General features: G+C 45.0%; 1 protein-coding gene across 2 annotated transcripts in view; it reads right to left on the reverse strand.

Annotated features, from left to right (window-relative positions):
• Nucleotides 1-3,801: 3,801 nt before the first annotated feature.
• lmo1 (LIM domain only 1) overlaps nt 3,802-15,291 on the reverse strand; it is a 32,792-nt gene continuing 21,302 nt past the window's right edge. For both annotated transcript variants that reach the window (XM_078414712.1, XM_078414713.1), the window contains exons 2-4: nt 14,774-14,987; nt 5,301-5,426; nt 3,802-4,193 (exon numbers count right to left, since the gene is read on the reverse strand). In XM_078414712.1, coding sequence (XP_078270838.1) covers nt 4,088-4,193; nt 5,301-5,426; nt 14,774-14,987 — 446 coding nt within the window. In that variant the 3' untranslated portion in view covers nt 3,802-4,087. The remainder of the gene's footprint in view (nt 4,194-5,300; nt 5,427-14,773; nt 14,988-15,291) is intronic.

Consider the following 15,291-nt stretch of genomic DNA (forward strand, 5'->3'; position numbering starts at 1 on the left):
CCTATATGTACCACGACCTCTGGCTCCTCTCCCTCCCCTTTCAGGATATCCTGGACACGCTCAGACACATCCCGGACACCGGAACCAGGGAGGCAAACCACCATCCGGGTCTCCCGACTGCGTCCACAGAAACGCCTATCTGACCCCCTCACTATAGAGTCCCCTATTACTACTGCTCTCCTCTTCCTTTCCCTACCCTTCTGAGCAACAGGGCCGGACTCCTTGCCAGAGGCCCGGGCACCGTCGCTGCCCCCAGGTAGGCTGTCCCCCCCAACAGTACTTAAACAGGAGTACTTATTTCCAAGGGGTACAGCCACCGGGGTACTCCCTAGTCCCTGCCTCTGTTCCTTGCCCCCCCCTAACAGTGACCCACTTGTCTACCTCCCGTGGTCTAGGAGTGACCACCTCTCTGTAACTCCTATCTATAACCTCCTCACTCTCCCTGATCAGACGGAGGTCATCAATCTGCCGCTCCAGGTTCCTAATACGGTCCCTTAGGAGCCCCATCTCGTCACACCTGGCGCAGATGTGGATGTCTGGAAGACTATCAGACTCCCAGATTCCCCACATCCGACACCCAGAACAAAAAACTGCCTTGGCACTCATACTCTCCAAACAAAGCCCCGCGCTCGGTTACTAAACCTACCGCCCGGCCGCTGCTCCAACCGCTCCAACCGCCCACCCAAAAGAACTGAGTGATCTCCTGGGAGAGGCGAAAAACCGGATAAAAAACCCAGGCCAATTTGGGAAAAAATCCAGGAAATTCCTCTCCGACCCCAAGCTAGGCGATCGAAACTTGTCCGGGAGATCACACAGGTCTTACTCCTTACTATCCCCACACAATCCCCACACAATACTTCCCAAGCAACACAGCTTGGTGCTGCTGCTGCTTGCTGCTGCTACTGCTGATTGCTGCTGCTGCTACTGCTGATTGCTGCTCTGCTACTGCGCCCGGCCGCTGCTCCAACCGCTCCAACCGCCCACCCAAAAGAACTGAGTGATCTCCTAGTCACATAAAAATTGTAGAAATGCTTATTTTTAAAAATGCCATGTGCAGATTTCTTATGCTTCCTGCAAATTTGCTTACTATTGAGGTAGGAATAGAATGGGGAGAAGGCAGGAGAATGGGGCTAGGAGGGAGAGATAGATCAGCCATGATTGAATGGCGGAGTAGACTTGATGGACCGAATGGCCTAGTTCTGCTCCTATCCCTTATGATCTTATGATCCAATACTCAATACCCTCCCCTATAGCCAAACTAACTAGCTGCATTTAAAGTAACCTTAGCAATGAATTGGGGACATCAGGAGATAAAGTTTCAGATTAGCCTATTGAACTACTAATATTGCTCATTTTCACGGCTTTGCTCTTTCAAAGTCATAACCAGCCCACGTCGTGACTTTAAACATTTAGGGAGTCATCCATTAATCATTTTAAATGTACACCAGAGTTTCATCTGCTTTGCCAGGCGGATGACCAATAGTTCAAACCAGTGTCAATTCCAAACGGATATCGTTCTCACAGTCGCCACAGGTCCCAACAAGGTGGTGAAAGCACAACATCGACCCCCTGCAGGTAGCAGGAATATCCCCGGTCCTCGTGTGGAAGCAGCAAGCAAGCAACAGCATGGAGGTGGTGAAATACCAACTGATCTGTGCAAAGATCCTCAATTAGCAAGGGCATCAACGTTACAGGAAGAAGGCAGGAGAATAGGGTTGATAGAGAAAAATATCGAGAGGGAGAAAGCCATGGTCGAATGGTGAGGCAGACTTGATAGGCTGAATGGCCTGATTCTGCTCCTATGTCTTATGAACAAAGATTGTGTCTCCACTGATACTTGAAAACCCAGCACTGTAAAACAGGAATGAACATCAAGTGATGGGGTGTGCAGAAGCAGCCTGAGATTTCTAAGTGGAGTCTGAAGGGTCTTGACCCAAAACGCCACCCATCCACATTCTCCAGAGAGGCTGCCTGACCTGCTGAGTTACTCCAGCACTGTGTCTCTTTTTTAAAAACCAGCACACCCAGTTCCTTGTGTCTACGTTCTCAGTTATTTAGTTTGCATTTAAACACTGGGTTCACGAGTGCAATTCGACACATTGAGCAAATCCAAACAGCAAGGATGACACAGGTGGTACATAGTTCCACTCTGTGTGAAGTAGTTTCAGATGCATGCACAAGTGAGCAACCAACAGCCCCTTAGCATCTTTCACACTGCAGCAATATTGGTTTGGAAAGCTACGAGGACACTTGTCAGAGGAGAGGAGTTAGAACACAAAGTGCTTGAAACACTCGGGACAGGCAGCATCTGTGGAAAGAGGACGCGGCGACGTTTCGGGTCAAAGACCATTCTTCAGAAGTGGGAAACTAGTTTCCAGCAGCAAAGGTGGAGGACACCATGAAAGGGAACATCAGACCCTGGCCTCGCCCTTCTGTCCACCCATTTCTCCCCCACCTTCTGCGCAACTGAAAACTTGGTCTCTTTCGTTTTGTTCAGGGTCTCAGACTCACCGTTGCCTCCAGCATTCTCTCCAGATGCTGCCTGACCAGTTGAACATTTCTCAGTTTTTTTAAATTTTTAACAGATTTCCAGGAGCAGTTTTAATTTTCAACAGTTACAAACCATTGCTCCAAGTCTTTGCAACAAACTGGAAACCATCAGGCGGTTTCTCAGGATGGAAACGGGGCATATCCTACCATGACCAAGTGTGATGCAACTCAAAGAGGAATGGCTGCATTTGGGCTGTCAGTATCGTTGCATTACCTCCCAACAGACATGTTGTTTACAGGAGCAATGATTCCCTGGACCCGTCCTCCAAAACATTCATCTTTTGAGGGCAGGTAAATGGATCTTTTCCAAAGCAATGGCATTGAAAGGCATTTTGCCAAGTCAAGTCAAGTTTATTTGTCACATACACATACACGATGTGCAGTGAAATGAAAGTGGCAATGCCTGCGGATTGTGCAAAAAAAAGAATTACAGTTACAGCATATAAATAAAAGTTAATACAGAGAAGACAAAATTTAGTCCCTGGAGTTATAATAGTTAACAGTCCTGATGGCCTGTGGGAAGAAACTCCGTCTCATCCTCGCTGTTTTCACAGCGTGACAGCGGAGGCGTTTGCCTGACCGTAGCATCTGGAACAGTCCGTTACTGGGGTGGCAGGGGCCCCTCATAATCTTGCTTGCTCTCGATCTGCACCTCCTGATGTATAGGTCCTGCAGGGGGGCGAGTGTAGTTCCCATGGTGCGTTCTGCCGAATGCACTACTCTCTGCAGGGCCATCCTGTCCTGGGCAGAGCTGTTCCCAAACCAGACTGTAATGTTGCCGGACAGGATGTTCTCTACAGCCCCAGAGTAGAAGCAATGAAGGATCCTCAGAGAGACTCTGAATTTCCTCAGCTGCCTAAGGTGGTAAAGGCGCTGCCTTGCCTTACCCACCAGTGCAGCAATGTGCGTTGTCTATGTCAGATCCTCTGTGATGTGGACTCCCAAGTATTTAAAACTGCTCACCCTATCCACAGTAGACCCATTTATCTCCAGTGGCGTGTACGTCCTTGGATGTTGAGCCCTTCTAAGGTCCACAATCAGCTCCTTAGTTTTTTTGCAGCATTGTACCCGTCTAACTGGAGACCCCCCCACTTCCCATCCCCCTCCCCAAACTGCACATGTGAGTGGGGAACTCTGCAGCTTTGAGCCTTTAAACTGAGGCAGCTTCTCAGGATAGTTTCAATATCACGTTGGAATGTTCCCCCAATGATGTCCCAAAATATAGTCTACAAAAAGTCACTTCACAGGCAGAACATTTCATCTCCTTTAATGCACACAAGTAATAATAAAATCGCAATACATTTATGTAAAATAAATGTTCCAGTTTATATATACAGAAACGGACTGTACATTGCCCTCCCCAACCCAACATCACAAAACGTACAGGCAAAGCAATGCCCAGCTAAAGCAGAGCTGTGCATCTAAAATCTTAACTGCTCAGTGTTGGAGATTGTTACTTAATCCATCCTGGACTATTTGAAGAGTTGCACGCAAGCATTGCACTTCACCCCACAATGCTCGAGAAGGCCATGGGCAGTCACTGAACCTGTGACGAGAAGCTCCCATTCATTGCTCCTTCCTCATAGTCCATTTGGCAGAGGATCATGTTATTCTTCAGAAAAAATTTGTCTCCCACACAAAACCTGGAGAACAAAGCACAAGGGAGACTGAGTTTGGCATCCTGTGAAAACAGCGTGAGGCCAAGGGGCAGATCACATAACCAGAGAGGGGAGTTACTGGAGGCACTCCTCAGGTCAGGCAGCACCTATGGAGAGAAATGGACAGAAGACATCCCGGGTCAGGACCCTTCTTCAGAGTGAAGGGACGGAGCCATCTTAAAGGAGTGGGATGGGAGGGGAGTAAGAGTTAACAAGGGCCTGTTTCCATGCTGTGAGGCTATGACTATCGTGGTCTTAAGCCTATAGGATGCTGTCCTGTTTACAAACTCATGTCACCTCATCCCAAATATAGGAGGTTGGAAATCATCCATTTGCAGTGAACAGGGCTTAGAGACAGGAATGCAGAGCTTCGTGGCAATGAACGTTTGGGTGGTCAAATGAGCAAAGATGGCTTAAATTTGAAAAGTCTAACAGATCACCAGAAGGTTTGCTGGATCCAGCTGAGTAATCTCATTCAGAGTTGCCTCAGATTTTTTCCGGAACTCAACTTAATTGACCTCCTAATTCATGTAATAATATAGTTCAAGTTCCAACCTTTCTACATTTGAAGGCTGAATAGAAAGACTCTAAAACATCGACTTAAACTGGAACAAGGTATTTCCAGAGCATCTTATCGAAATGTATAAGATTATTAAGGGGTTGGACACGTTAGAGGCAGGAAACATGTTCCCAATGTTGGAGGAGTCCAGAACAAGGGGCCACAGTTTAAGAATAAGGGGTAGACCATTTAGAACTGAGATGCGGAAAAAACTTTTCAGTCAGAGAGTTGTGAATCTGAATGGAATTCTCTGCCTCAGAAGGCAGTGGAGGCCAATTCTCTGAATGCATTCAAGAGAGAGCTAGATAGAGCCCTTAAGGATAGCGGAGTCAGGGGGTATGGGGAGAAGGCAGGAACAGGGTACTGATTGAGAATGATCAGCCATGATCACATTGAATGGCGGTGCTGGCTCGAAGGGCCGAATGGCCTCCTCCTGCACCCATTGTCTATTGTCTATCTATCCTTTGGAAAAATTGAGGAAGGCCGCACTTTTGTTAACCATTGACGATGAAATTCATTTCTCACCAACTTACCTCTGATTACAAAGTTGACAGGCAAAGCAGTCCAAGTGGTACACATTGTCTCGAGCTCTCATCACCATCTCAAAGGCAGGAATCAGTTTACTGCAAGCTGCACAATTCCCAGTGGTACCAAAGAGCCTAGACAAATCAGCGTTAAAAGGCAAATGAGCAAGAGAGCACGGCAAATGGTATAAATTGCAGATACGTGGGCTTCCAGAAGATAGTAACAATTATTAGATTGTTATTTTAAAACAATATAATATGCAATTTGGCAGATTGGTGCCTTCCCTTGGGAATCTAAAAGTTTAGCCCACAAGCATTTGATATAGAATGCTGCTTAGTGCAAAGTATTTCACACAAGACAAGTGTTTCCCCAGAGCGTCCAGCAGCATCTGTGGAGAAACACATTTGAGGTCAGATCATCAGAAAAGGTGAGAGAGAGTAGAATGTCACAGTATGGAATGTCACACCAAGGGTGAAGGTGCAAGAACAGAATAGCAATTATCACTGCGGACATTTCAATCCCTAAAAACAGACTCCATCTCAGAAGCAACTTCCAATCACCATATTCCTCAGATGCCATCCGGATGCACATTACAAACTTTCATTTCTCAAAGTCGCATTACCCCATGAAAGACTGGAACGACTAGGCTTGTATACACTGGAATTTAGAAGGATGAGAGGGGATCTTATTGAAACACATAAGATTATTAAGGGATTGGACATGCTAGAGGCAGGAAACATGTTCCCAATGTTGGGGGAGTCCAGAACCAGGGGCCACATTTTAAGAATAAGGGTTAGGCTATTTAGAACGGAGATGAGGAAAAACGTTTTCACTCAGAGAGTTGTAAATCTGTGGAATTCTCTGCCTCAGAAGGCAGTGGAGGCCAATTCTCTGGATGCTTTCAAGAGAGAGCTATATAGAGCTCTTAATGATGGCGGAGTCAGGGGGTATGGGGAAAGGGCAGGAACGGGGTACTGATTGTGAATGATCAGCCATGATCACATTGATTGGTGGTGCTGGCTCGAAGGGCCGAATGGCCTACTCCTGCACCTATTGTCTATTTCCAAAGTACTTGGTCAGGGTGCTCCATTTGTTCACTACCATCCACTCTAGTCTGTCAATTCCACCCACCTGCATTCACCATCCCAATCTGACATTTGTACACTTTCCTTTGCATTCTCCCAAAGGGAGTTACCATCTCCAACTTTGGACTAATTATAAAGAGCATGTCCATGACCACTTCCAAGAGAACACACACCATCTTTGTCCACCTACTCATTAATAACATTGCCATGTTCAAATACATAGACAGCTTAAGCTACATTTTAAACCACCACATCTGTAAATCCCCACATACTGTTATTGATAGCACACCCAACCGCAAAAGGAGAAATCGGTTCAAACTTGCAGGTTAGTTTGCTGGCATTCCCAATGGTCAGAAAATTGGTGTAATTAGTCAGCTAAATAGATTGAATAATATATCGGTGCAGGCGGCAATTGTCACATCAATGTTTTGCAATGGTGTTTGTTATTTAGAACCATTTATACATTCCATTCCCTGATGTTATGGGGGAGCGGAGAAGGGAAGATTAATCTATCGATAAAGCATCCCATTTTAAACTTTACTCTGATATCTGAATTGATGTTTAAAACAGCACACGCCACTCCACAGTACAGACTACTGACTGGTCCCAAATAGCCTCTTGTCCCACCAGTCAAATTTTGCAGCAGCCACCATTCAACCGATCCGAGATCCAATCACGGATCTCTGGGGCAGTCCAGATTCCAGCAATCTAATCTATTTGTTATTCTTTGATTGAATGAAACCATCTATTTCTTCAGCTAGGAGATTACACGCTGATTGCATCTTCTGATGTAATTTGTACCCGACTTCCTGGCCTGTAAATAACTCCCATCAGGGTCTTTTTACCCTTGCAGCTTCACCGCTCTAGCCATGAGGATCCTACACCTTCTGATCCAATGTCACCCCTTCCTAAGGGCTGAATTCCATTCCTTACCAGAGAGGTGTTACCCCACCCCCTCTGCCCACCTGCCTGTCTTTTTGATGGCAGGTGTAACCTTGGATATTCAGCTCCCAACTCAGCTCCTCTCTCAATTACATATCCGTCAATGCCCACAACGTCATACCTACCAATTTCTAACTGCACTACGAGCTCATTGACTTTGTTCCATATACCATGTACATTAAAATATAACACCTTTAATTCGGTATTCACCTCCCCCCTTCGCACATTGATCCCGACTTTACCTGACCTTTGTCTCCCATCTCTTCTTAAACGTCATGTCCTATTACTTCCGGCAGCTTCCGGAACCTCTCCTGCACTCTGCTTTCGTTTAACTTCATCCATACATTTACAATTTGTTAACCACATGCCCCTCCATTTAGTTTAAAGCCCTATCTTATGTGCCAGGACATTGGCTATGTGGTTTGCCAGGACCCTGGTCCCAGCTGGGTCCCTTCAGAACAGCCCCCTCCTTCCCCAATACTGGCGCCAATGTCCCATAAATTCAAACCCACTTCTTCCACACCAACCTTTGAGCCATGCGTTCAACTCCTTAATCTTCTCAACCCTATGCCAATTTGCATGTGGCTTTAGTTCTGCTTTTCAATGGAGTGCCGAGCCATCCCAGCTGGCCTCTCCTTACATTCACTTGACATGCATGGAGTTAGTGGAATACCTGGGTCCGAGCACCGATTCAGCTTCCTTGCTGCCCCCGCCTTGCCTTGGCTCATCTGGTCAAGCTTCTAAGATTTAAAAGATCTTGCTGTCACCCAATTAAACAATGCTCAACACTAATACCACAAGTGAAGGCAACTGGAAGACTCCATTTGTAAAGCCAACCGAGCGCCGGAGACTCAGGTTCGATCCTGACTACGGGTGCTGCACTGTAAGGAGTTTGTACGTTCTCCCCGTGACCTGCGTGGGTTTTCTCCGAGATCTTCGGTTTCCTCCTACACTCCAAAGACGTACAGGTATGTAGGTTAATTGGCTGGGTAAATGTAAAAATTGTCCCTAGTGGGTGTAGGATAGTGTTAATGTACGGGGATCGCTGGGCGGCACGGACTTGGAGGGCCGAAAAGGCCTGTTTCCGGCTGTATATATATATGATATGATATGACCTCACTCCCTCCGAAAAAAACCCTCTGCTGCACGTTTGACATCCAACTTGCAGCTCTAGAATCTAACTATAGACCCTCTCCTTGTGCCTCTACAATTCTTTGTTGCCCATTACTAGAATAGGCTGCAAGATCATTAATACAATTTCAGTTGACCAACATTCTGAAGAAGGGTCTTGACCCGAAATGTCACCTACTCCTCTGTTCCAGAGATGCAGCCTGTCCCGCTGAGTTACTCCAGCATTTTGTGCTTATCTTCGGCTTAAACCAGCATCTGCAGTTCCTTCCTCCACATCCCATTTTCATAAACCTTTTCCACTCAAAAGAGTCATTTTTTTAAATGTTGATTTTTGCTCATTGACCCTATCATTTGCCATTGTCAACAATTAAAACTTGCTTCCATGTTGGAATATAAAACCTCGGCTTCAGGATTAGTCTAGTTTATTATTGTCACGTGTACTGAGGTAGAGCGAAAGGATTTGTTGCTATCCAGACAATGAAAAGACTATCCACACGTACAATCAAGCTGTCCACAGTGTAGACACAGGATAAAGGTTATAACGTTAAATGCAACATAAAGTCTGATAAAATCAGATTAAAGATAATTTAAAGGTCTCCAAAGTACGAGGTCAGGACCACACTCTAGTTGGCGAGAGGATAGTTCATTTACCTGATAACAGCTGGGAAGAAGCGGTCCCTAAATCTGGAACTGAATCAATGCATGTCCTTTCCCACACCGCGTACCTCTTTGTACTACAGTGTAAAGGGCAGAATTCCAGAAACCAGATTTTCTCAAGTCTCACACCCAAAGGATCTGCACCATTTCGCAGCTTTACCATCGGGAGCTTTCTTTCCTCAGTCTTCCTCCACTGTAAATTAGTGCATCTTATTGAAAAATTCATATTTCATAGTTCACCAGTCCCATTGACAATACCATCACTTCATGACTCAAACAACATTACCTTATTCAATGCATCAAACTTAAATCACTTTATTCTATCATCCAAGTCCTTTAATGAGCAAGATATTCTGTGGGCCCTCAGATCATGCCAAGCCAAAACCTGCCCATCCATCATCCTTTATTATAAGAAAATAACTGCAGATGCTGGTACAAATCGATTTATTCACAAAATGCTGGAGTAACTCAGCAGGTCAGGCAGCATCTCGGGAGAGAAGGAATGGGTGACGTTTCGGGTCGAGACCCTTCTTCAGACTGATGTCGGGGGTGGGACAAAGGAAGGATATAGGTGGAGACAGGAAGATAGAGGGAGATCTGGGAAGGAGGAGGGGAAGGGAGGGACAGAGGAGCTATCTGAAGTTGGAGAAGTCGACGTTCATACCACCGGGCCGCAAACTGCCCAGGCGAAATATGAGGTGCTGCTCCCATCATCCTTTATTTCCTGCCTGCCTGCCTGCCCGCCATTTCACATCTGTTACATGCAGCTGATATTATCACACGAGTTCCTGAAGTTAGTCAAAACTGGTCACTTCACAAATGTGTATTTCCTAGTTTATTGAACTGCAATAGAGAAACAGCAGGCAAACACAATCTGTGTCTAATCAATATATCCTTCTGCAAGGAAACAGTGCAGTAATGTCCACACATTCTGGGCAGAAGCACACAGGCAGATCTGGGCTCAGTCGGAGCCTGTAGACTGTTTTGAGTTTGTAGTTTGCATTCTGAATTATTGTTCCAAGTTTCAAAATGTAAAACTAGAGGGCATAGCTTTAAGGTGAGAGGGGTGAAGTTCTAAAGATGATGCACAGGGCTAGTGTTTTTGCAACGGTGGTGAGTGCCTGGAACACACTGCTGGGGGAATGGTTGAGGCAGATATGATAGCAGCATTTGAGATGTTTGGATAGGCACACGTATACGTAGGGATATGGATCATGTGCAGGCAGATAAGAGATGGGCTTAGCATCACGTTCAGGAACAGACATTGTGGGCCGAAGGGACTGCTCGTGCTCTGTTCTATGTGGAATGTTTCCTTACTGCTACCCTTAATAACACAGCGAGATTTGTTCTCTTCCTGGTAACTTGAGGTGAAAGGATTGCAAGCACCTGTTCAAGCCACACTGACAAAGTTCAGCCTGCCCAGTTTCAGACCAAATATGGCCATTGAACCAGCACGAGGTATAGGATACCTTTGACAAAGGGTCTTCCCTTACGCTGGGTCAAAACGCTGTGCATCCACCCGATCTATTCCCCTCGTGTTCTTAAACTTCAGCCTCAAGTTCCGATATTTACAAACTTATCGTAAAGTTTGCCACATTTGTGCAACTAACGGAAGAGAAAAAAAATGGTTGTAACTGTATACCGGGCATCTGTGTGATATGAATGGTCCTGACAACCTCTAAAGTGCACATGGCCGACTTCTCCCAACTAATGAAATTGACGGCTGCCAATTTGAAATGAAAGTCACTTCAGAAGCTGGCTTTGCAATTTGCAGAGAGACTTCACTGGTGGACAGGTGGAAATTAGCCTACTGTACGGAGTTCCGTGGCACTTAAAGATTAGCTAATAAACTTAGTTTATGTATTGGATCATTGATATCATGGAGTGAAAACGGCAATGCACAAAAATCTCTGGAAGACTGGCCTGACAGGACAAATCACATACTCAATTACAGAAGATGCATTGCCCTGGAATGGGCTCGGAGGAAATAAACTGGGTTTATTTTTAGTCAATTACAGGATAAAATGAGATCATTTCCTCAAAATAACTAGCTAAACTTAGAACTTAGCCTCAAAATAAGCAAATCTAGAACAGATCTAGCTTAGTCATGGAAATGATTAAAACTGAAAAAATATATCGATTCAACCTCCAAAATCTTTTGACAAGACCACATGTATTGCAGAATAAGAAAATAACTGTAGATGCTGGTACAAATCGAAGGTATTTATTCACAAAATACTAGAGTAACTCAGCAGGTCAGGCAGCATCTCAGGAGAGAAGGAATGGGCGACGTTTCGGGTCGAGACCCTTCTTCAGACTGAAACGTCACCCATTCCTTCTCTCCCGAGATGCTGCCTGACCTGCTGAGTTACTCCAGCATTTTGTGAATAAATACCTTTGACGTGTATTGTAGGGATGTGCAAACCCTGAATAGTTTGACAAGTCTTCATAGTAAACCAGCTACACCAGCCGAGGATCCGGGTGAAATCCGGCTAATGCTCAACTTTTAATTGCAAACTAGTTCAACACGAGCTCAGTCATACAAACGAGGCACACAAGTGCTCACTCGAAGTGAGCTGCACGTCATTTTAATGCCCTGTGAATATTTGAGGCCGTTGATTAACAAAGTCAGTTAATAACATTCTGCGACCCCACAGCTGGGCTTTATGGCGTGGAGGGTTTGGGGAACACATCAAAACAAATCCTACTGCTGACAACTTAGAATCCCAATACCTTATATTTTCCTCGTTTAACGAAGTAAACATATTGCTGGTCTTATTGTTGAACTGCGGGTAATTTTTCATTTCACTGCACATTTATGTGTATGTGACAAATAAATAAATGACTTTTGAATACTGTACTCTGTATTCTGCACCTAATGCACCATTTACACCACGAACAGGGCGAGATTGTGTTACAGATCTCCCGGCTCGATTGAATGGAGCCAGTGTATTGAGCAGAGGTTTCAGCAAACTAGTTCAAAAATGTTACAATGTCTCAGGACTGGCACTCTTACAGACCAAGCAATGCTCATTAACATGCTTCCCCTCACTCTCATATTGAAATCAGTTGTGCTGTGAAAGGAAGTGCAAGGAATGGAGTTTAACGCTTGCAGGATCTCCCCACACAACATGAAGAATGCATTACTTACATTCCAATGGCAACGGGTTTCAACTCGCACCTTCTACACTGCATAGCAATTATACAAAGCACCAATTCTGAACTCCATCAGGGATTGATCCATTCTAGTACCGCATGACATGCAACCTGGTCCCAACACAAAATGCTGGAGGAACTCAGCAGGTCAGGCAGCATCTGGGGAGGGAATGGACAGGTGAGGTTTCAGGTCGTGACCCTTCATAGGTTGCTTGCTAGATACCTCTGCAATAAACAAATCGAGACAAGGTCCCTTACACTTCTAAAGTGCTCCATTTTAAATTGAAACTTCAGAATTGATAGGCAATTTGCAGTTAAACTGCATTGCATTGTTAAAGAACCTATACGCAAACATTATGCCAATTTTACGACAAATTATTCCAAGCAGTTGGAGGCCAAAGTATTTTTCTTTAAATGCCTTCCAGTGATGTCTTCCCCATTTTAACTAGATGTGCTCTTTACCCAAACTAAATCAAACATCCCTGACATTTGACTAATCATTGCTCAAATGGAACAGAAATCAATGCAGATACCTACACCATCATGGTCTCACATGATGCCTCACATGGCCAATACAAAATCAGTTGTTCCTCTTTCTGCAACCTTTACATTTACCACGCTCCCCAAACAGAACAAAGTCCTGTACTGCTCACAGTATGCAGGGAATATGAAGCAGAAAAACATGGCGAGGGCTGCCTAACTAAAATCAGGACAAGCGACTGCTGGAATCTGGAAACATAGAAAATAGGTGCAGGAGGAGGCCAATCGGCCCTTTGAGCCAGCACCGCCATTCATTGTGATCATGGCTGATCATCTACAATCAGTAACCTGTGCCTGCCTTCTCCCCATACCCCTTGATTCCACTAGCCCCTAGAGCTCTATCTAACTCTTTTAAATTCATCCAGTGAATTGGCCTCCACTGCCTTCTGTGGCAGATAATTCCACAAATTCACAACTCTCTGGGTGAAAAAGTTTCTTCTCACCTGTAGGAGGTAAAATGCTGGAGGAACTCAGCAGGTCAGGCAGCATCTGTGGAAGGAAATGGACAGGGTCCAGATAAGGGGCATGACCCAAAATGACAACTTATTTCTCGCCAGATGCTGCCTGACCCACCGAGTTCCCACAGCAGTTTTAGTTGTAAGAATCATGTCTGCAAATATACAAAGTTCAAGTCGAAGGGCCAAATGGCCTAATCCCGCACTTATTTTTCTATGTTTCTATAGTTTCCAAGTCTAATGCTTGGATTAAAGTTTGGATAAAGAAATGTGGAAGAATTTAGTGTTACCAACGATACATTCATATTTGAACAAGGGCTGGAGGTCAGGATTCTTGCAGCTGAGGAAGTAGCATTTGTTAACTGAGGTTATTGAAACACTCGATTATCTAACTTCAACCCCTTTTTATGTAACCTCAAACTCCACATATCAATTTAGTAAACTGGCACTTTGGCATTCAACTCCTTTTACCCCCAATTGTCCTGACTTTAGGCAGCCCTATATGGGGATAAAGGCTTGTATACACTGGAATTTAGAAGGATGAGAGGGGATCTTATCGAAACATAAGATTATTAAGGGGTTGGACACGTTAGAGGCAGGAAACATGTTCCCAATGTTGGGGGACTCCAGAACAAGGGGCCACAGTTTAAGAATAAGGGGTAGGCCATTTAGAACAGAGATGAGGAAAAACTTTCAGTCAGAGAGTTGTGAGTCTGTGGAATTCTCTGCCTCAGAAGGCAGTGGAGGCCAATTCTCTGAATGCATTCAAGAGAGAGCTAGATAGAGCTCTTAAGGATAACAGAGTCAAGGGGTATGGGGAGAAGGCAGGAATGGGGTACTGATTGAGGATGATCAGCCATGATCACATTGAATGGTGGTGCTGGCTCGAAGGGCCGAATGGCCTACTCCTGCACCTATTGTCTATTGTCCAGATGAGAACTGACTAAAGCTTTAATTGGAAGTAAACCAATGTTGAAGGAATTTAATATTTTTAATAAATGCATATTGGAAACTCATGCCCGTCTTTGCAATTTGCTCCCTTGTCAAACAACAAGCTTGGTGGAAGGCAAGTCTCACCTCAAGTTCAGTTCTTGTCTACTTTGGAAACTTAATCCCTCACGGCTGCTGGATATTCACTTATTCCACAATGCACAATGGAAATGGGACATAACATTGAAATCCGTAGAACCAGATGCCAAAGTGGGCCCTTCAATTCAAATTACAGGTAAAAAGATGTGGTTTATAGCTTTTGTAAATGTTTGATATTGACTCGTGTATGCAAGGCAGGGTCCTGACCTGAAACGTCACCTCTCCAAGTTCTCCAGAGATGCTGCCTGACCTGCTGAGTTACTCCACCACCTTCAACCCAATCACAGCTTTCCCCATGTTTGTTATCCATGGAACAGTGATGCCTGGAATACGTTACCTACAGAGTAACCTGTACAGATCTTGCATCAATCTTCAATGAGTGTTTCCGAGTTTAGATTTTTTGCGCTTTCTCCCAACTACATTTACCTCAAGTAGTCTCGACGGCAGAGAATTAGGTTTGCTTTTGTGTAGAGCGTAGACCCGACCTCTCCGAGACGGCAGTCACAACAGGCACATTTTAGACAGTCTTCATGCCAGTATTTGTCCAGAGCCTTCAGCAGGTAACGATCTTTGATCTTGCGATTGCAGCCTGCACAGCCCTTCTGCTTTCCTTTTGGTTGGACAGAAAGCATTGGGACACCTGCAATTCAAGAGGAGACTCGTTAGAGATGAACATTCAAGAAAGGCTTCCCTTCAAGTATTAACAAGGAACGCAAAACAAGTAATTGTAAGTGTGTAGGAAGGAACTGCAGATGCTGGTTACACCATCTGTAGGATGGACACAACATGCTGGAGTAACTCAGCGGGACAGGCAACATTTCCAGATAGAAGGAATGGGTGACGTTTCGGGTTGCGAGTCTGAAGGATCTCGACTAGAATCATCACCCATTTCTTCTATCCAGAGAAGCTAACTGTTCTGCTGATTTACTCCAGCTAGTGTGTCT

This window comes from Rhinoraja longicauda, chromosome 18 (assembly GCF_053455715.1).
Source record: "Rhinoraja longicauda isolate Sanriku21f chromosome 18, sRhiLon1.1, whole genome shotgun sequence".
Lineage (NCBI taxonomy): Eukaryota > Metazoa > Chordata > Chondrichthyes > Rajiformes > Arhynchobatidae > Rhinoraja > Rhinoraja longicauda.